Raw genomic sequence first — 23249 nt, forward strand, 5'->3', positions numbered from 1 at the left:
AAAATATCCTCTGCCTCAACTGAGTTTTCAGCTCCTTCAAGTCGCGATAGATGATCAGCGACCTGATTTTTCGTGACCTTACGGTCACGAATCTCCAGGTCGAACTCTTGTAGTAGTAGCACCCAACGAATCAGGCACGGTTTGGACTCCTTTTCAATCAAGTACCTGAGAGCAGCATGTTCAGTATATACAATTACCTTAGAGCCAATCAGGTATGATCTGAACTTATTGAATGCGAACACCACAACCAGCATCTCCTTTTCAGTCACAGTGTAGTTCAGCTGGGCTCCACTCAACGTTCTACTGGTGTAGTAAATTGGGTGCATTATCTTGTCTTTCCGCTGTCCTAGCACTGCCCCCACTGCATTGTCACTAGCGTCACACATGAGTTTGAATGGTTGCTCCCAGTCGGGGGAAACAATGATGGGTGATGTGACTAGCCTATTTTTCAACTCCTCGAATTCTACCCTACAATCATCAGAAAATACGAAAGGGTGATCTTTTTCTAACAACTAACACAGAGGGTTGGCAATTTTTGAGAAGTCTTTGATGAATCTCTGGTAGAAACCGGCATGCTCGAGGAAGCTCCTGATTGCCTTGACTGATGTGGGGGTGGCAACTTTGCTATCACATCAACTTTGGCAAGATCCACCTCGATTCCCTTGCTTGATACCAGGTGTCCCAGGACTATACCCTCTTGTACCATGAAATATCACTTTTCCCAATTAAGTACAAGGTTAGTCTCGATACACCTTTTCAACACTCGGGTCAGGTTTGTAAGGTACTCATCGAATGAGTTTCCTACCACTGAGAAATCATCCATGAACACCTCCATTATGTATTCAACCATGTCAGTGAATATGGCCATCATGCACCTTTGGAATGTGGCGGGTGCATTGCATAGGCCAAAAGGCGTCCTCCAGAAGGCATAAATCCTATATGGACATGTGAACGAGGTCTTCTCTCTATCCTCTAGTGCAATAGAGATTTGGTTGTACCCTGAGTACCCATCCAGAAAGTAGAAGTGGAACCTCCCTGCCAGTCTGTCAAGCATCTAATTAATGAAGGGAAGTGGGAAGTGGTCTTTCCGGGTGGCCTGATTCAATTTCCTATAGTCCATACAAATTCTCCAGCCTGTGATGGTTCTTGTAGAGATCAGCTCATTGTTGTCATTTTTTACCCATCATACCACCCTTCTTAGGAACACATTGCACCGGGCTAACCCAGTTGCTGTCAGAGATGGGGAAAATGATTCCCGCATCTAACCACTTAATGATCGCCTTCTTCACCACTTCCTTCATGTTGGGGTTCAGCCTTCTTTGGTTCTCCCTAGAAGGTTTGTGCCCCTCTTCCAGCAGAATTTTATGCATACAATATGCCGGGCCGATTCCCTTAATGTCTTCCATGGTCCACCCAATGGCAGTCTTGCACTCCGTGAGCACCTGCAAAAGTTGTTGTGCCTGTACATCTAACAAACTAGATGACATAATAACAGGTAATGTGGAGTTAGTTCCTAGGAACGCCTACCTGAGATGGTCGAGTAGTGGCTTCAACTCCAGCTTTGGTGGTTCTTCAATGGATGGCTTGGCTAGAGGAGTTTCTCTTTTTTCTAAGTGTAGGGGCTCAAATTCAAGTGATCTCTCCCAAAAGCCTTTGCCCTCAAGAGCCAGCACCCATTCTGCCTATTCTTCCCCATTCACCTCATCTAAATTACTAAGACATGCAGCAAGAGGATCCTTAATAGTCAATGTCTCATCATCCTCTTCCACGATTACATCCACGGCATCAATAAGAGAACAATTGGCGAATTCACTTGGTCGCCTTATAGATTTCTGCACGTTGAATGTTATCTCCTCATCGTTCAACCTCATCTTGAGCTCCCCAGTTTCACAATCAATGAGGGCTCGCCCTGAGGCCAAGAACGGCCTTCCCAAAATTATGGGAATTTCTTCATCCACTCTACAATCCAGAATCACAAAATCTGCAAGGAACACAAATTTCCCTACCTGCGTCAACACGTCATCCAAAATACCTGAGGGTCTTTTCACAGTTCTGTCAACCAGCTGCAACAACATAGACGTGGGTCTAGCTCTTCCAATCCCCAACCTCTTATAGATCTCCAGGGGCATAAGATTTATGCTAGCCCCCAAATCACAGAGTGCCTTGGCAAAGGCAAAGTTACCAATGGTGTAGGGAATTGTGAAACTCCTTAGATCAGACAACTTTTCAGCAACTGGTCTAGTCACCACAGCACTGCAGGTCTGAGTTAGAGTCACTGTGGCCAAGTCTTGGAAGTCGAATTTTCGGGACATCAAATCCTTCATCATTTTTGCATAACCAGGCATCTCATTCAAAGCATCGATCAATGGAATATTTACCTGAATTTGTTTAAACATCTCCAAGAATTTCTTGTATTGTTCATCTTTCTGATATTTGGCCAGCCTCTGTGGAAATGGTGTTGGAGGTCTCTTCTTCCCAGTGATTTGGGTTTTCTCTTTGTCAGACACCACCTCAACTACCGGTTCATGGGCTGTCTCAGCTTCTTTCTCAGCCTCAATCTGTGTGTTGGTTTCTTCTTGGGTAGGCTGTACTGTCACCTCTGTCAGTTTTGCTGAATCATCTAGCTCAATGGGCACTGGTACAAGTGTCTCAACCTGTCTGCTTTCTCGAGCCCTCTCTTGCTCCAAGTCTAGGTCTCTCCAATTACGTAGACTCACTGCCATCAGCTGCTTTGGGCCTTGATCTTTTGGATTTACCTGAGTGTCTGCAGGCAATGTCCCATGAGGACGATTATTCAAAGACATCGAAATCTGGCCCATTTGCACTTCAATATTCTTTATGGATGACTCATATGCATCTACTCTTTCACTCATTTTCGCATTTGACCCAATAACCTGCTGCATCATTGCCTCGAGTCTAGAAAACCCATCTTCCTGTCTCCCACCATGTTGCTGCTGAGGAGGATGATAACCCTGCTGCTGATTTTGGTTGTTGTACCCCTGTGGCCTTTGGTAGGGCGCCACATTATCGTGAGGAAGCATGGCTTCCATATTTCTATTGTTGTGTTGCAGCTGGACTGGCCTGTATGGTATCACGCCCTAAACCTGGGGAGGCGTGACTGGCACCCGGTGCCACACTGGCCCGAGCGAACCACTCTGCAACTTTTTCTGTTCTTTGTAACTATCATGGGCCAACATGTCCATAACTCGTAATGTATAACTATAAGTGGGCAATACTATAGCAATAAACTATCGTTCTTAAAAGATGAATACATATAGGCCGTCAAGGCCTCTGACATACTGTACAAAGTGAACCTCTGTCTACAAAGCCTCTAAGATTGTTTGACATCAAATTGGACGGGGTACCGGCCTACCCATAAGTATGTAGCAAAACTCTGACACGATGACTCATAGACTCGGGTGCACTCCGAATGACGTGGAGTCTTACCGATCCTTCGCTGAATGCTAATCTCGTCTACTAGGAGGGCTCGTCAAATTGATTATCTATACCTGCATGCATGAATGCAGCGTCCCCAACAAAAGGACGTCAGTACGAATAATGTACCGAGTATGTAAGGTAGAACTGAAACATAACAATAAGTCAACATTAATTAACGACGTATAAGAATAAACCTGAATCTCTGAAGTGCCACCTTATCTCCATACTTATCATACTAATATATATACAATGCTTCTCTTTAAGACTATTATCCATATCTTATGATGCATGACTGCCCAACTGATCAGTGGTAACTGCCCGACCGGCCGTAGCGCGGTGGTAAATGCATGACTCCCCGACCGGCCGTAGCGCAGTGGTAAATGCATGACTGCCCGACCGGGCGTAGTTCGGTGGTAAATGAATATGTGTGACTGCCCAATTGGTGGTAAATAATGATACATAACTGCCCAACCAGTGGTAACTGCCCGACCGGCCGTAGCACGGTGGTAAATGAATGAAGATGCATGTACATGTATCACTATATTATAAACATTAACATCTCTATCATATACCTCAATAGGGACTAGATACATACTTAGACATGCTTGAATAACACTTTACATGAAGGAATGAATAACATAGACATCCTTAACTGCTAAGAGTAGAACCATTTATGGAATATCATTACGTTTACGTATCGTTACTTGGATCATGCCAAAAGAAAGAAGGGATAGCCTTAACATACCTGGAGTCAGAGATGCAGTACGGATGACAACAGTACGTAATGTTTTTTCTCTTTTTTCCTTCTTCAGATCATACAAAAGTACCTAAAGTAACTTGATATGTGTTGTACATAAATAAATATAAGAATCCGCCACAAGGTAAACCTGCAGCAATATGGTCGGCATCTATATTTGTGTCACCAAATGCTTTAGCTTGATCACAGGGGAAATCACATTGTAAGAACTTGTCTCTGCAAATTGATCATCGTCACCTTTGCAAGAAGCCTCATTTGTTCAGTTAGAGACGACTTCGAGCAGGTTTGCAAGTTACAAATTGATGCTTAATAATCGTGTAAGCATGGGTTTATATAGATGATAAAAAGCCATTGTTGAGAGCTAAATATCGATGTGGGATGTTGCTATAATCATCTTCTAAAAAGGATTGGACTCTATCAAGAAGAAAAATTTGTAAAAGTATCGTTCACAGTTCTAGTAGAATAAGGAAACGATTCTTGTTGATTGGCGTGGAGGAAATCAACTCCTTCTCTGACTTAAAGTCCTTTTGACAATTGAATTACATGAAAGACATCATTATTTTCATAAACTATCTGAAGTCCTTTGTATTTTTGAAGGTTATATGTGATAAAGCTTATAACTTGTCTCCAAATTGGAGGACAACCAAGCAAAAGGACATAATGTGATACGTGGAAGCAAATTAACCAAGTAGGTCAAAAGAACTTAACTATTCATGATGATAATTGATTGCTGTCCAACTCCACGTGCTACTCAAAGAAAATTTAGTTGAAGTTTGAAATAGAATTAGGAACAATGGATTTCTTGGAAAATGTCATACAGAAGGGATGGACGTTGGAAGTATTATTGACTTTGGATACCAACTCATTCAGCATTATAAGAATCAAAATTCAGTCACACTGCGAAGAGAGTGTACACAGAAAGTCTCAAGGAAATATTCCGCTACCCAGTAATTAACCAATTACCCGCATAATTAAGAATTGTTTCAAATTACTTAATATACTATTCACTTTTAATACACTTTATATATATCCTACTATCATGGTCATGTGGTATCATATAAAATCAATATATACACTATTATTTTATTAAAACATCCGTGTAAAAATACATACATTTTCTCAATTTATAATTTTCCTAATCTCATATAAAGAGTAAAAATTCTCGTACGCTTAATTCTTAAAATGGTAAAAAGATAACCTTCTTTTGCAAAGATAGATTCTATCATTACAAAAAAAAATCTCGTAATTTTTTTTTTTATTATGTGTATAATTTAAACATATTCGAAAGTAGTAATATTAATAACAATATAAAACCATATCTTTCAAACTATTTTTTTTCTTTACAAAAAAATATTCCACTCAAAATACTATATCAAATATATATCGGTATCAAGGTTGTTAAACTTACGGGGTGTAACATATGGCTGATTCTGTTGGCCCCAATTTTGACCACCCTGTCTCTGGCCCCCATAATTAGACACATAATTCATGTTCTCAGGGTAGTGATGATGATCACTTTTCGCATTCCACTGGCTACAAATTGGCTGACTAATGCAAGATGTGCATAAGCCCCCATTGGTTGTATCTACAATGTGCACCTGCTGCTTCTGCCCTGACTCTTCCACCTTTTTGGTGAGTATGCTCATTTGTGTCATTAAGTGGCCATATTCTCGGCAAGAGTGTTGGCTGGATCTAAGGCCACTGAGTGAACTACTGGAGTGATAGGTGCATTCCTGGTTGTCCACCCCAAATTCTGTGCCATCTTGTCAAGCAGGATCTGGCTTTCTCTCCATGATTTGCTCAAGATTGCTCCACCAGCTGAAGCATCAACATTAGTCTTCACGCTATCTGTCAGACCCATGTAAAACTGCTGCCCCAACATCTGCTCTGGAATACCATGGTGCGGACATATAACCAACATCCCTTTGAATCGTTCCCATGTTTCTTGCAATGTTTCCATTGGTTTCTGTCTGAAGCTCAAAACTTCATCAATTTGCTGAGCAGTCTTGTTGGGTGGATGAAACTTATTCACAAATTGCTTGACTAACTCCTCCCAAGTCGTGGTGGAATTAATAGGGAGTGATTTAGCCAAGTCTGGGCAGCTCCTGTCACTGAGAATGGAAACAACAACAACTTTATTGCTTCCTGAGTTACGTTGGGCTGCCTTTGAGTTTTACAGATTGACAGGAAATTCTTCAAGTGCTGTTGAGGATCTTCAATGTATAACCCGAAAATAGTCTCTTGTTTTGCAACAAGTGCAGCATGTTGTTTGTGATTTAAAAAGAGTCAGCCTGTATCCGCGGGACTACTATCACTGTGGACAAATTCTCTGTTGTGAGTTGTGCCCAGTCATATAGAGGAGCCTCTAGCACAAGAGGCGCCACTACCTGCGCAGCTGGGTCTACCACGTTATCCCCGTTGTTGTTTCTGTTGTTTACCAGCTCAGCTATGTTTGGTTCAGGTTGTTCAGTTGATTGTTGTTGTTAGTTTTTCCGGTTGGCCCGATTCAAGGCCTTGAAAACTTTCTCGGGATCTGATAATGCTTCAAATACTTCACCAGTTCTCGATGAGTCTCTAGGCATGCACCTGTACAACCAAGTTAGCAAACGTGAAAATTTCAATGTATGGATTGAAAATGAAGAAAATTGACTACACTAAGAATTTTTTATATTTCTTTCAACTGTAATTGATAACACCATTAATTCCCCGGCAACGATGTCAAAATTAGATCACGCCCAACTATGTCTTATAAAAAGGACTAAGCGGTCATTGCAAATATAATCCGGGTATTTAGCCCAGAGTCGAATCCCACAGGGAATTAACCTACCAATTACTTTTGTCAGACTCACTGAATTCTCCGTAATCAACTTCCTAGATATTTTGAATAACACTTGATGATATTTCTACTAACTATAACTCAATAAAATTAAGCAAACTAAAAGCTAACTATGACTGAGTTGTAAACAAATAAGCGAAGGATCAAAGGTTGTGATTTTCCCCATTGATGGAATCCTTTCCTGTTATGTTTCGTATAGATTTTCCTAATCATCTCTATCGATCATGAACACTCTTACTACCGTACATCTCTCCCGAGTAATTACGATAATTTACTAGACGCACTCTCCCGTGTTACGCTAGCTAGCTTTTATTACAGCTCACTTAGATCGCACCCAAGGTTTCGTTATCCCTAATCCCACCTTTAAACCCTCGGTTATTGATTCCTCATATACTTTGGGAGTGGTGTTGTTCAACAACTACCTAAATACGCACTCTCTACCGAGTAATACATATTAAATAGGCACAGCTAATTAAGGATCCTATCAATTAACTACAACAAGAACGTAGTTGAACAAATAGAGATTAAACTGGGCAAACTATATTAACACAACAAGAAGTTCATCCCTCAACAGGTTCCATCTTAGACTAAATAATTAGCTACTCATAATTGTGTACATAATAACAACAACAAAATTCATCATGAATGATAAAAACAAAAGGAAGAAAGGTAGAACTCGATGCCGAATTATCCTCCTTGCCTCTTGCATCTTCTTGCCTTGAACAAAACTATAAGAACCTTGATGTCCTCTTTTTGGGCGAGCTGGACCTCTTATTGGTTAAGTGGAATTTCCCCCAAACTTCCAAGTTTACCCCTAAAATTTCCGCATTTCAGAGTGACTAGAGCGGCCGCGCTCGAACCGCGCATGGGCCGCGCAAATGGCGTTCTACACTGTCCCATTTCTTCTGCTCTAGCATGGCCGCGCTAAGGCCGCGCTTGGCCCACACTAGAGTGGATCAGCTACTTATCTCTTCTTTTCTTTCTTCTTTCACACGTACTCAACTCCGAGGGGCTTTCCTTGCTTTAATTTAGCTCCAACACTGTCCTAAGTTCTCATAAGCACGACTTGCTCCTGCAAAACATAAAATTCACAATTAGAGCCATTTTATCGTCATTTATCCTTCCTAGAACAGTGAAGCATAGTTAAGTTAGGGCATAAATAGTCGCCAAACTACATGAATCTAGCCTATTATCAAAACACAATACAAAATTGTAATCGCTATCGCACTGTGTTGCTTTTTATTTTGATATCTAACGGATGTAATAGGTAAATATGGGCTATGAAGATTCGAAATAATTTTCTATTCTAAAGATACAAAATTACAATGAATGAATGCAACAAACGGTGCGAAAAAATGCAAGGATGAAAAAGACGAAATCTTAAACTGATAAAGGAGTCTAATTTTTAGTTTATCCTAAACTGATTATTACTAATATTTTGTGCTCTCTAATGGAGATAATAAAGAGTTAACTCTATGTCAAACTGACCGACATCACCAATCTTGGGGAATGAAACATTTTAGTCGTGTTAAAATAAAGGAAAGCATATTCTAGAAATTGAACGAAAGTTTCATGTGGAGTTTGAAAGTCAAAGTTATTTTTGGATATTAATTCATGAAAATTGAACAATGTAGAAAATAAAGTAAAATAATCAATGTAAATTGGAAATAATGAGAATGAGGATACGTTTTCGATATAACTACTTTTAACAATAATAGAAGAAATCACAGATGATGGTGGTAGGGAGAAAAGATTGAGAACTTCGGCGCACAATGACTCAATGAATTAAAAGCAAAATTTTTTACACTTACGTTTAAATCTGATTTAATTCTTTTCCTAATTAATGCTGTTCTTTGATGAAAACATAGAAGTCTATTACTATGACATGCGAAAAAGAAAACAGATTGTAAGCACCTAAATATATAAAAACTAAATTAAATAAGGGAAATTCATAAATATAGTGTAGAATTATACCTTTTACAAAATACTCCTTTGCACAAACAAAATCAAAGGGTATGCACCTAAATATACAAACAAGGGAATTCATACATATACATATGTCACGACCCAAGTTCTCCCTCCGTGAACTGTCATGACGACACCTAGTCTCTACGACTAGGTAAGCCTAATAAATTTCGGAAAAAGGAAATAAAATACAAAACTAGCCAGAAGTGATTATAAACATAATAAAGGAGTTTAAAATGCCACTCGGCATATACAATAGCACGCTCTCAACTGGCCAAACATTCCCAAAACCCGAAATCTCATGAATTCACAAGCTATGGGAACTAAATAATGTTCTAACTCCAGAATGTCTAATCAAAAGTAAATACAGGAAGTCTAAAGCTAAAGGAAAGAATAGAAAGAATCTTCTAGGTCTGCGGACGTGGCAGATATACCTCGAAGTCTCAAATGTTGCCCGCCTCACTGATAGAACGGCTGAGCAGAGGAACCTGGATCTGCACACGAAAAACATGTGTAGGAAAGGGCATGAGTACACCACAGCGGTACCCAGTAAGTGCCAAGCCTAACCTCGGTCGAGTAGTGACGAGGAAGGTCAGGGCCCTACTGGTTGTATATATAAAACAAGGCAAAACAGTATGAAATGCGACAATACAATTAAAATACTAACAGTCGATAACGAATAAAATCACAGAAAAAATATAACTCAGTACACAGAGATAGCAACAGGGGATCTCCCAGGATATCGTCCCGTAGTCCCAAACATAAATATCCAGAGGATCTCCCGAGATATCGTCCCGCAGACCAAATCATAAATATGCAGGGGGATCTCCCGGGATGTCGTCCCGTAGTCCCAAATATAAATGTGCGGGGGGGGGGGGGGGGGGGGGGGGGTAATACGTCTCCCGGAATACCGATCCGTAGTCCCAAAGTAAACATGCAAGGGGATCTCCCGAGATATCGTTCCGTAGTCCCAAAGTAAACCGACAACAGTCTCAAGAAGAATCTAAAGTTCTATCCAAATTCGTACCAAGAAAAGCAGATATTTCTATTCTAACATGCTGCACAGAATTTAAGTAAACAGTTTAAGCAGATAGAACAATTAAGTCACTAAGGCATGCTTTCCTAAACTAAATAGTAGGCTTTTAATTGCAAGTAGTGTTCAACAAAAAAAGGAAACACAAATATTTACTTAATGTAAATATGGTTTTCCAGCAATTAGCACGTGTACGTACTCGTCACCTCACGCACACGGCATTCATATTGAGTCCCAGATTTTCAATACTTGCCTTCCATCAGATTTGGGTTCCCTTTGGGCTTAAACCTTGAGACCCTTTGGAGATAGGAGTTCCAGGCCTCATTGTGTTTGGGCCGACTCTTTTGAACCCATTTCCCTATTTAATTTGTTGCTGAAGCTTTGTCCGTAACAGGCATGTTTTAAAAAAATCTGAAGCCCCTTTTAGCCTTAATTAATTAAGTTTTTCTTAAATTGAGGTGTGCCATATTAGATAACACAAATAGCTTATGGCCCTCATAATCTTAAATAAGAAGTCTTTTAAACAATTAGATTTGAGGCGCGCCATATTAGGTAAGATATAGTTTATGGCCCTCAAAAGCTTAGTTTGAGCTTCCTTTAAAATTGGAATCGAGGTGTGCCATGCCAAATAAAATCTCAAAACTCATGGCCCTCACTTAATTAATTTTAACCCTTTAAAAATCGAGGTGTGCCATTTAATTGAATTTTCCGTGGCCCTCACAAACTTGAAAGTGCGTAGTTGCTTTAGGCGCGTAGTTTAAATTAATTTCCTTAAACTCGGGTGTGCATTTCATGTGACCCAAATCCAAATCTCAACAATGTTAGATAAAATGTGTTGTGGACCGCGGGTGCATTTCATGTAAAATTTCAAGACGTGTTTTAGATAACGTTGAATCTTCCTAAAAAATAATTAAAAAGCGGTCTAATAAGTTAAAAATATACCATAGGCTAAAACATATATTAAAATCAGATAATAGGCCAATTATAATAGTTTAAGCGACCGTGCTAGAACCACGGAATCCGGGGATGCCTAACACCTTCCCCCGGGTTAACAGAATTCCTTATTCAGAATTTCTGGTTCGCAGACTTCAAAAGGAAAGTCGAAATTTCCTCGATTTGGGATTCAAATAAACCGATGACTTGGGACACCAAATAAACTATCCCAAGTGGCGACTCTGATAAATAAATAATCTCATTTCGAATAATGTCACTTAAATTGGAAAAACTCCCTTTATATACCTTTCGGGGTGTGTAAAAAAAGGAGGTGTGACAGCTCTGACGACTCTGCTGGGGAAACAAACCCAGAACTTCGGTTCAGGGTTTAAGAATTCGAGCTTAGAATAACTGTTATAGTTGGCTTGTTTTATCTGATTTTTTCATGTTGAGCCTAATGTGCTAAATGTCGCTTTTACCGCTTTAATATTGTTTGGATTGTATATAAGTTGCTGCGAAACCCTTTCTCTCTGAGTCTTCTAAATCATCTGGGAAGTGTGCACTTTGTGTAACTTCTTTTCTGTTAGAGTCTTATCCCAATTTTAGAACGAGGTTCGGACAAGTTGCAAAGCCGGTGAAGCTTCTGTATTCCCGGTACGCTGCCCCCCCTTGGCTCGAGCTGTCCGCTCGGGTAAGCCAGGTCTAGAACAATACACGCAGGGTTTTAAACCTAGTATAACAAAACCTCATGCCGGATCCCTAGTAGGAACGCTTGTGTGCATCACGTGCATTTGACTTAGGGGACTCAACACAGGGGTTGGGTCCGTCTAGGACAGTTGTACCCGAAATGAAAAGACCATCCTGATGCATTTCTACTTGCTACTTGTGCATTTATTTGCTTCGGATTTGCATGTTGACCGGCTTATGAATAATAGGAGAAAAGTTGGGAAAAAGAAAAATCAATTGGAGGGCTAGAGAGATAATTACCTGTTCTTAAAAACCCGATGTCCAAAAAATACCGAAACTCTGCCAAAATTTTGAAAAAAGAAAAAAAAAAGTTTGTTTGTTTTTTTTTTTTAAAAAATGATGAAAAAAAGAAAGAAAATATTTAGTATTGTTTTTATTATGTCAAATCTGCCCGAACTACACAAGTTTGATTCTCACCGGATGTGGGATACGTAGGCAACCCCCATCGGGTCCAACTTCATTTTTTAAAAAATAACCCAAAAAGAACAAAATTTTAGTATTTTGCCATAAATAAGTAAGGTGATGCTATTCTTGTCTAAAATAGCCAAATGTACCTAAAAGGACGCCAGAAGGCTATTTTTGCAAGAACAGCCACCTATGGTCTCTTTTTCAAATTTTTGGTTGGTTAGCAAACACAACCCTAAAATCTTATTTCCCAAAGTGCTGAAGGGCCGTATTTGCAAAGCCGGGTTTTTATTCTTGAAAGGAAAATTTTGGAAAAAAAAATTTGATAGCTTTTTCTTGAGTCAAATGAATCATGATTCTTTAAACTAAATCACCCTAATAAATGTACAGGATGAGCACAATTGAAAATGAACCCTTCGCAACTCTTGATGAAATCCCCTTACAGCTCCATATGTGGTGGAACGACTTACGAAAAGTCAGTAGAGGGACTGTGTTAAAAGTTTTGGGTGGTCTCGTGGGACTTCTGAAAATTAAGCCAAGGTTGGATGTGATTGAAGCCTTGATACCTTTCTGGGACCCGACTCACAATGTGTTTCACTTTTCTGATTTTGAGCTCACTCCCACACTGGAGGAAATTGTGGGATATGCCGGCCTTAGTGGGAACCTCAGAAGTCGGTACCCGGTATCGCCAAGAACAGTGTCTGCTCACAAGTTTCTAGATCTGTTGAGCATCAGTCGGGAGGTTCAGGATAGGAATTTATCTGAAGGGTTTTGCACTTTCTAATTCTTGTACCAGCGCTATGGCAATCCTCACGGTTTTGAAGCACCTGATACTGGTCTGACCCATGCGGGAAACAAAGATAAATGGGAGGCACGGCGGGGTTTGGCCTTTATAGTAGCATTCTTGGGTGTCATAATCTGTCCGAAAAAAGACGGCAACATAGAATTAGGTCTCGTGGGAATGGTTGATGTCATGATTAAGAAAGCTAATAGCACTCTTATTTCAATGATCTTAGCTGAGATTTACCGAGCCTTAACCATCTACCGAGAAAGGGGAAGATTTTCCAGGGTTGTAACCTGCTACTGCAACTGTGGATACAAGAACATCTTTATCACCGTATCGGGTATATGAACTACGGCATGACTGGTCTGAATTGCATCGAAGAGTATGAAAACCGAGTGGCGGGTGTTGAATTTCCAAAAGGTACAGCGGCTTGGTATGCGCACTTGAGTTCCTTAACTTCGGACAAAATTGAGTGGACTTTTGGATGGCTCCCTGTCACTGAAGTCATCTACATGTCAACCGAAGTATTCTATCTTCTCCTGATGGGTCTCCGGAGCATTCAACCATATGCTCCTTACAGGGTGTTGCGCCAACTGGGCAGATTTCAAACTATTCCCCATGACGAAGATCTAAGCCGACAAGTCGTCGAATTGGGTCCAAAAGTTGTATTCCCAGAAGGAAAAGTTCGTAAAATTTGGAATGAGTGCAGATTTTTGGAACCTAAGACTCTGGTGCGGGATCTACCTAAAGGTGAGGTAGACCCTAATTACATGACTTAGTTTGGTAAAAGGTTTCAAATCCCTCGAGAGCCCGAAAGGCCTGCTAAAAGGCCCCACGTCTAGCAATTTACTGACGACTCACGGGAGCAACATGACTGGTTGATGAAAGAGGCAAGCTATAGGGCCAAGATAAGTAAACTAGAGGGACAAATCAGGGACCTCAAATTTGACAATGGTGTCCAAGCTGCTGTCGATGAAGGGGAAAAGAAGAAGCTGGTTCAGGAAAACGAAGCCCTTAAGGCTCAGATCCAAAAGATGAAAATAGCTACTAGAAATCAGGAAAGAGGCTGAGCAGATGAAAGGCTTATAAGTGGTCTTAAAAAGAAAGTTATTGAGTGTCAAGATGACTTAGAAAAATCTGAGGCTAGTCTAGCAAAAGCCCGAGCACAGCTAACAAAGAATGCAGAAGGACGGGCGGAGTATGTACGGCAGATGAAAATAAAATATGAGGGGACAATCACCAATCTGAAGAGAAAGCTAACTACCCTTGAAAATGAGGCGGCCAAACAGGCTAGGAACTTTAAAGCCGAAAGGGAACATTACTATGCTTTGATGGCCCAGATGGAGGAAGATATGCAATAGTTGCAAAATCAAAACCATCATGACACTCAGGTGCTAGAAGCTCGGACTCAGCAAATCGGGCGTTTGCTCCAAGAAAAAGGTGTCATCCGAGAGAGGGTTAGAGCCATTACCGACTACATCGTCGTGAAGTGTCAGGAATGTGAAGACATGACTAGAACCACTTTCTTTGCTGCGGTTATGACATTTATTTGCCAAATAATGAGTGATCTGGAGCATCTTCAAGGGGATCTTGCATGGAGGCCCGTGGCAAGACCGAATGATGTCCCACGGGCCCCAGGAGTCGAAGCACTTATGTATTCATGATTTTCAATTATCGAGTATGTACTTCAGTTGTTGTTTTGAGTCTGTTTGTAGTTGTTAAAATTCCAAAAATGAGTATGTTAGAGTCTTTTGTAATAGAAAAATTTAGGAGTTTTATTAATGGAAATTCGAAATTCCCAAAAATTGTTTCCTTATTTTTCATATTTTTCTTGAACTACGTAATGATCTGATTCACGTGGCGTCGTGATATGTAGGCAATCCTCATCGGATCCGGTCATGATTTTGTAAATAACTCAAATAAAAGAGAAATATGGAAGGAAAGAACCAAAAGAAAAACCAAAAAGAGAGAAAAAGAGAGTCAAAGAAAAACCCAAAAGAAAAATGAAAAAAAAGGGGGGCAGAGCAAGAAAAGAGAGGGAAGAAAAGAGAGGAAAATAGAAATAAGAGGAGAAGCATTAAAGAGCCAAAGTGGAAAGAAAGAAAATTGGAGAAATAAGCGAAAGCCGGGATGAAACATGCAACCGTTGCAAAACATGTAGAAACACATTTAACTGTATAGGTGCATCACACCCAAACGTGCGATTCCCTATGTGTTAATTGTCTCGCACTAACCGGTTTGTTGTGTTTGTATCCTAGTCAGGCTCTATAGTAAGGTGGTTGGTTTTGTGGTACTCTGGCTTCACATCCTTACTTCACAAGGTCAAAGGGAAGCGTTGAAATGTCATCTGAGGGTCATCTACCAACGGTTCCTATCCCCGAGGATAGTCCGATTTCGGCCATCCCAACTTCGAATTGGCCGCTGCAGAGGAAAATAGAATTCTGCGTCTCCGCATGATGGAAATGTGGGACGCCCGGTCTAATGGTAAGGAACCACCAAGTGTAATCCCTGGATTCCCCGAGCTACTTCCCAGGGCAAGTGGCACCTCCAACGTCCCTATAAGTTACCCGAATACTCCGCTTGGATATCCTACCATTTCGGCTCACTTTGGTGGAACACCTTCTAAGGTTCGCCCTCAGGTGTTGATGTCAGGCACATCCTCCAATATATTCACTGCGCCACCTTCTGCAGCCACGACACAACCCACCCTGCTAAGGCCAAACTTTGACCCGTCATCCTTCACCTTTCAAGTACCATCTTTCCCACTGGAACCTACCCAGTTCACCACTAATTCCTACCCTCAGCAACCCAGGTACGAGTTTACCGCGGGACACGAGAAAACCTCAAAGAACCTTGAACAAGAGGAGATTTCTCAAAAAATGAGAAGTATGGAGCAGAGTCTGAAAAATATACAAGGTTTGAGCGGGCAAAAGAGCGTATCTTACGCTGACCTGTGTATGTTCCCACATGTGCATCTACCCTTGGGTTTCAAAACCCCAAAGTTTGAAAGTATGATGGGCATGGGGATCCCATAGCCCACCTCAAAAGGTATTGCAACCAATTACGGGGAGCAGGTGGAAAAGAAGATCTCCTTATGGTTTATTTTGGAGAAAGTTTGGTCGGTATTTCTTCTGAATGGTACATGGACCAGGATATATCTCGGTGGCATATCTGGGACGACCTGGCTCGGGATTTTGTGAGGCAGTTTCAATATAACATCGACATTGCCCCTGACAGGAACTCATTGTCAAATCTAAAGAAAAAGTCCTCGGAAAGCTTCCGAGAGTATGCTGTCAAATGGCGCGAGCAAGCCGCCAGAGTTAAGCCTCTAATGGATGAAACAGAGATGGTCAGTGTCTTTCTTCAAGCCCAAGAGGCCGATTATTTTCAGAATATGATGTCTGCGATGGGAAAACCATTTGCCGAGGCCATCAAAATTGGCGAAATGGTTGAGAATGGGTTAAAGACAGGGCGCATCCTGAGTCAGTCTGCTATAAGGGCTACCTCCCAAGCCATTCAAGGCGAGTCTGGAGGTATAGCAAACCGGAAGAAGAAGGAAGAAGCTTCAATGGCAACTTCAAGTGTAAGAAAACCCCGTCCATCCAGAAATTACTTCTCCACAAACACCCCACAATATTATTATCCCCATCAAGATGCAGCCTATGCTATGGCTCCTCAGCCGTATGCAGTAATGAATGCCCAACCATATGCTAGGCCACAATAACAATTCCACCAAAACCGAGCTCCATTTCCCAAAAATCAACCTCCTCACCAAGATCAGTATAATCCCCGACCTCCACAGAACAACTTCCGTGCCCGGGAACCACCCAAGATGCCAAACTTCACACCCATTGGTGAGTCATATTCCATCCTTTTCCCCAAACTTGTCCAGATGGGTTTGTTGCAGCCTGTACCCTAAACAGGCAGAACCCAGCGTCGCCCGCTTACAAGCCGGTACTCGATGTGCTTACCACTCAGGGGCGGAAGGGCATGATACAGATGACTGTTGGACCCTGAAGAGGGCTGTGGAAAACCTCATAGAACAAAATCGAATAGTGCTAAATGATGAAGATGTTCCTAATGTAACCAACAATCCATTACCGACTCACAACAATGGGCCGGTTATTGGAATGATCGATAGGAGTTTGACCCAGCTCTAAAAGCCATAATTGCCATAGCCGATGTGAAAAGAAACCAAAAGCTACCGCAAAACAAGACAAAGCGGAGAAAAAGAATAAACAACCCCTCGGAATACAGAAAATAAAGGGAAACCAAAATAGGGGCAGCGCCCTCAAAAGATGTCGTCCTCTATGTTCCCCGAGGCCGAAAGAAAGAACAGATGTCATTGAGCCCTCCAAGAAGGTTTAAGCTAAACAAGGGAGCCAAAATGTATGTGCCCAAAGGGACCTACGTGGTGCGGGGGCCAGTAATTTCACCAAGGCTGAATGAGCCCGTGGTTATTGGCCGCGCACCGCAAAGGCCCATGACAGATCCCACTGCCGTCCCATGGAATTACAACAAGGCAGTAGTGACCTACAGAGGAAAATAAGTCTTGGGAGAAGCAAAGGAAAATAACTCGGCTGAGAAATACCTCAATCTGGACGAAGTGAATAATGCCACGAAGAAGCGTTTCCCACTCAAAAAGCTAGTGAGTGCTGAAGAAGCAGAGGAGTTCTTCCGAAAAATGAAAATGGCGGACTACGAGATAATTGACCAGCTCCGAAAGTCTCCTGTTCAGGTCTCTTTGTTGTCTCTGCTAATGAATTCAACTGAACATCAGAATGTATTGATCAAAACCCTCAGTGAAGCATATGTACCCATTGAAACCACTGTGGAACAGTTGGAGAGGATGGCGGAGAGGTTTTTTGAAATCAATCAGATTCTTTCAGCAAGAATGATTTGCCCCCGGAAGGGGCCGCCCACAACAAAGCCCTGCATCTGACAGTTAAAAGCGAGGGATATTATGTGAAAAGGGTCATGCTAGATGGTGGTTCTGGGGTAGATATTTGCCCTCTCTCAACTCTGCAACGAATGAAGATCGGTACTGAGAGAATTAGGCCCAACAACATTTGTGTGCATGCCTTTGATGGCATCAAGAGAGATACTATTGGTGAAATTGATCTGATCTTGACTATTGGCCCGGTGGATTTCGAGGTGACCTTTCAGGTCCTGGATATGGATACTTCCTATAATTTCCTCTTGGGAAGACCTTGGATTCACGCAGCAGGAGCTGTACCTTCCACTCTCCACCAGACGGTGAAATTCGAACATGAAGATCAAGAGATTGTAGTCCATGGAGAGGATGAGCAGTCGATTTACCGGGACCCATTAGTCCCATGTCTCGAAGCCAGAGAAGGTAGTGAGCATATAGTTTATCAAGCTTTTGAAGTGGTGGTCGCAGACCAATCTGAAGAAGGAAACCCTTGTTCTCNAGGCGACGGTGAGAAGAGAAATGAGAAAGGTCGATTGGCGAAAACCCGCAAAGGGCACCGTTGATCGAAAAGAAGAAACCCCTCACCACCATCGACATTGAAAGAGTCCCGGCAAGGTTTCTCTGGTTTAAAACGCGGGTCGCAACGGGTTTATGAGAAGTGGGATAGTTGTGCAGATCGGGTATCCAGTCCAAGAAGCATGTCATGTCTATTGAAGTCTGCATGCACTCCAGATAAGTCCTTCTTTCCTCCCCGAAAGGGACACTTCTCCTTAAATTCACTTTCTTGTCCTTTGTTTGCTTTCCTTTGAATCCCTTTCGGTCTAACTCTGTTCCGAAACTAATACAAAGAAAAGGTGGCAAGATTGGTTTTTTTTTACAGGTCTCTGCTTAATAAAAGCCAAGTCCAAAAAAAAAGTACCCAGCCTCAGCGGGTGCATCAAGTCGATCCCGACTGGCCATGATGGCCGATGCTTTGAAATCAAGTTATTGAAAATAAAAAGAAATCCAAAGTCAAAAGCCCCTAGAGGCAGAATAAGGTGAAAGGGCCAAAGCCCCACACGGGTGAACCGTCATGTGAAATTTTGGAAAGTTGAGTTCCTCGGTTTTAGGAGAGAGATTAACCTTCAGAAAAGCAAGCAAGCAGTAGAGGTTCTCACCAAAAGAGTTGGGCCGAGATCAAGTGATCAAAAATAAAAAAGGCCACAAAACCAACCACCGTTTCAAATTAACAATTGTTCTTTGTTTGAAATTTTTGAAACAGGTGCAATCCAAAGCAACCGTGCAAGAAGCGGGTGCAACCAAAAAGGAAAAAGAAATGCGCAAGTGCTAGAAACAGCTTTGCAGCAACAATCCATAAAAAGGGAAGTCCCCTCCAAGTTTTTTTTCCCGCATTTACTCATTCCATGAAACAAAAAAAAGAAAAAAAGAAAACAAAATGAAAAAAAAAAAGAGAAAAAAAAAAGAGATAAGAAAAAAAAATGGTAGCTTAGGACCCCAATATCTATTTTTACGCTTTTCCAACATAGGGCTCCAATCCCTAGTTGAGATTTTTTAGACATAGGGCATCCATTCCCTAGTCGCCTTTTGCCAACATAGGGCTCCAATCCCTAGTTGAGATTTTTAGACATAGGGCCTCCATTCCCTAGTCGCCTTTTGCCAACATAGGGCTCCAATCCCTAGTTGAGATTTTTAGACATAGGGCCTCCATTCCCTAGTCGCCTTTTTTTTGCCAACATAGGGCTCCAATCCCTAGTTGAAATTTTTAGATATAGGGCCTCCATTCCCTTGCCAACATAGGGCTCCAATCCCTAGTTGAGATTTTTAGACATAGGGCCTCCATTCCCTAGTCGCCAATTTTTTGCCAACATAGGCCTCCAATCCCTAGTTGAGATTTTTAGACATAGGGCCTCCATTACCTAGTCGCCTTTTGCCAACATAGGGCTCCAATCCCTAGTTGAGATTTTAGACGTAGGGCCTCCGTTCCCTAGTCGCCCTTCCTCCTAAAAACACAATACTTATTTTATCGCTTTCAGAAAAAAATAGTTTAGATCCTGGTTACAAATAACTCACGAAATTTTCCTAGTGAAAACTGGGGTAGAAAAATTTTGTTCGTTTGTTTGTTTTGGTGTCTGAGCAGGTTTGACCTCGAGGCACAAGGTTCGAGATGACCAAAAGAATGAGTCTCAATCCAAAATAAAGAAAAGAAGAGAAAAGAACAAAAAGAAGTGAACTCAGAGTGCTGAAGCGGAGAAAGACGCGGACTGCCCAAGATATGATTGAAATCACAGGCCTCGCATGTCCCGCCTTGATCCAAAGCTGAAGAATGAACTAGCGGTTACAGCTGACGAGCATCAAGATTCGGATTGGAGTCTGCAGCAAGAACTAGCCAAGACTCAAGATCAAGCTTCAAGAGATTTATAGATAGGAATCTTGTAACTCGTAGCTGATAGGCTTAGTTAGTTTAGCTTTTTATTTTTCATTTTGGTGTAATAAGGAGTTCAACAAGCAGTAGCAACAGCAGCAACAGTGAAATCACAGCTTCCCGGTAGTCCCAGCTACCAAACCTTCCAGAACTACACTGACCTGATTCCTTTATAGCCAAGGATATGTAGGCAACCTCTGAAGCAAGGTTCGGTCAGGCTTTTTCAAAAATGCTTCTCATGGAGTTTCAAACGGGCAAAAATCCCTCATAATTGCTCATTTTATCTTTGCCCGAAAACCCTTCGTGTCTCCGAGCAAAGAGGGGAAGCTGTGAGCACGTGATTTTTGCCTCACATGAATTACTCCTACAGTATTCCAAAAATTAGATTTTTTGTTTTAATTATTTGTTATTTTAGGGATTATTATAGAATTTTTGCTGATTGTTTGCCTTTTTGTGTGCATGTTTAATTTTATTTAATTCATGAAAAATACAAAAATACATTGCATTTGCATTTAGGACTTAATTTTATATTTTTAGATTAATTAGTAAATTAGTTTGTTTTATAAAAATGGAAAAAATATCACAAAAAATAACTCATTTTTGCATTTTTATTTTTAGTTTCGAATCTTGTAGTTTTCTTTTAATTTGATAATTAATTAGTTGTTGTAAATATTATTTTTGAGTAATTAATCTAATTTGGTAGGATAATTTAGTTTAGGAATTAATTTAGGTTTTATTTTAATTTGGAAAAAGAAAAAGAAAGTTTGAAATTGAAAAAAGAAAAGAAAGGAAATAAAAGAGTCTGAATTTTGGGCTTTAAATTAAAATTCCAAGGCCCAAACTTTTTTTTGCTAAATACCCGGTCGAATTTGGCCCAATTTATGCCCTTTTACCCGGTCCGCCCCAGCTTGACCAAAACGACCCCGTTTCGATTCCCCCAATCAGGGCCGTTGATCTCGTTTGATCAGACGGCCAAGAATTGAGTCCCCAAACACATATAAATGTCCTAAAGGCCCGACCCCCCCCCCCCCTTCTCCATCTCTCACTTCGTCTTCTCCTCTTCATAGACTAACCTAAACCCTAGCGCCGCCCCAATTCTCCACCATCTCTGGCCGGCGGCGCCACCTCCAATTCGTCCCAAATCGATACCACAACACCCCCATGACTTCTCCTCTCGAAATCCCTAACTATTTTGCCCCAAATCCTTCCGGAACCTTTCGAATCTTAAATCGAAGTTCCAAACCCTAAAATCTTAAACTCCCAAGTCGGCGAGTTCAGTAAAGGATTGAGGCTGAAATCGACTTTATTCGTGTGTTTTCATTGAGAATACACGATTAATATCCATTTCGGTCAAAATCAAGGATTCCAGGAGTCGTTCAAGCTTTTGTCTGCCGGTGTTTAGGTATCGCAGTATCCTCTTTCTTTCATTTTCTTTTCATTTTTTACTTCTCATCTTCATCTCTTTCTGCCTCCTCTTTTTCTTGTTCTTTATTGTGTTTTTATTTTTTATCCGCATTTTTGCATGATTAGATTAGTAGCAATTTTAGTTGTTCTATTTTTGGTTTTTTAATTGGTCCCTTTTGCTGTCGTATTTGTTTTTGTTTCATTTTCAAAGGATTTCTGATTTTTCTTTTGGGCTGATTCCGGCTAGTTCATTAATTTTTAGGAGTTTGAATATTGAATTGAATTGGGTTTTGATTGAATCAAAAGCCCAAAGAAAAGGGATTCAATCCGGGTGATAAGCCCATTGGCTTGGGGCTGAACCTTGGGTCAATTGACCCGTTTGGTTTACTGAAGTAAATAGCAGGGATTTAAAGGGTAGTTTAGGGAATTTAAGCTAGGAAATCTCTCATAACTGACTAGGAAAACTTCCTGGAAGGTGGGTTTGGGGTTGTTTTGAAAAGCTGAATTTGAACTTAGGGATTAAATAGCAAAAATAAAAATTGGAAAAGGATTTAAGGGCAAAAAATGAACTTATTTCTGCTTCCCTAAGGCTTGCCTATAAAGGCATTGTTTCTTCACTAACAAGTGAGATTTACAGAATTTCAGAGACTGAAAAACACTGAAACTTTTAAGAGCGGCTGAATTCTCTTTCAAGTTAAAAATACTGAAAATTACCTGAATTTTGGTTTGGTTTTTGGGTTCTAATTCCTTTTGACAAGTTAGAATTTCAAAAGCTCAATAGAATAGTGAATCTGGGTTCTAATGTTTGGAGTTGGGTCAAGGGTTTGAGGTTGATCTGCTGATTCTGTTGCTGTTTGGTTTTGGCTGAAATTACTGCTGTTTGTTTCCATTTTGCTGGGCTACTGCTGCTGCTAATCCTTCGTTCTCTCTGATTTCCTTTTTGAATTCCAGGTACTTCTTCAAACTATTGGACAACAATGAATGTGAATATGTATTTTGAATGGAAACCTGATTGAATACAAGATATTATTGAGTCTTATTCTTTCTTTCTTCTTCTTTTTCTTCAGTATTCTGTAATAAATCTAATACTATACATGTTATCTCAGTTTTCTCATGTTATCAATATGCTGTACAAAATGAACCAGTGCTTATTTGAGAGTTTAGATGTTAATTTTCTGGATTTTGTTACTGTTGGTATTGAAAAGGACTTAGCTGAGGCTAAATTTCACATGTTCATTCGTTGAATTAGCTTAGAATGGAGTTTAAGCATGAACATTTGGTTGGTTTTGTTGTCAGTGTAATTGGGTATGATTTTGGATTCAAGTAATTCATACGTGAACATCCTGGGTTCAGTTATTTGTGGTATTGAGAAAATAGTCTAGTTTGAGATTAAATTTCATAGGTGTATTCGTGAGTTGGCTTGGAATTGAATTGCTTCTGTGTACTGATGAAAGTCTATCAGGCTGGTTTGCTTTGTTGGGTGCAAAATGGTATTTTTGTATGAGTGTGGACTCGATCTTGAGTCTTGCTCCTTAGCCTTAGCTTTGCAAGGTTCAGGCTCTTTGGGCCTAGGACTTAAGGCTGTTTACAAA

General features: G+C 40.8%; 1 protein-coding gene across 1 annotated transcript; it reads left to right on the forward strand.

Moving 5' to 3' along the window:
- The first annotated feature begins 15354 nt into the window (after positions 1–15354).
- On the forward strand, positions 15355–17058 carry LOC109215901. The gene is made up of 3 exons (XM_019380023.1): positions 15355–15853; positions 15973–16586; positions 16822–17058. Exons 1-3 carry the CDS (start codon positions 15355–15357, stop codon positions 17056–17058), a joined length of 1350 nt encoding a protein of 449 aa, XP_019235568.1.
- Positions 17059–23249: the final 6191 nt, after the last annotated feature.

The sequence above is a fragment of the Nicotiana attenuata genome, unplaced genomic scaffold (genome assembly GCF_001879085.1).
Source record: "Nicotiana attenuata strain UT unplaced genomic scaffold, NIATTr2, whole genome shotgun sequence".
Lineage (NCBI taxonomy): Eukaryota > Viridiplantae > Streptophyta > Magnoliopsida > Solanales > Solanaceae > Nicotiana > Nicotiana attenuata.

Bases quoted from the DNA above. Each gene is read 5' to 3' on its own strand.
- LOC109215901 (XM_019380023.1), top strand. From the start codon at position 15,355: ATGGAAATGTGGGACGCCCGGTCTAATGGTAAGGAACCACCAAGTGTA. The intron at 15,854-15,972 runs GTATGTTCCCAC...TACGGGGAGCAG, and splicing joins CGTATCTTACGCTGACCTGT to GTGGAAAAGAAGATCTCCTT. The intron at 16,587-16,821 runs GTAATGAATGCC...TACCCTAAACAG, and splicing joins TGGCTCCTCAGCCGTATGCA to GCAGAACCCAGCGTCGCCCG.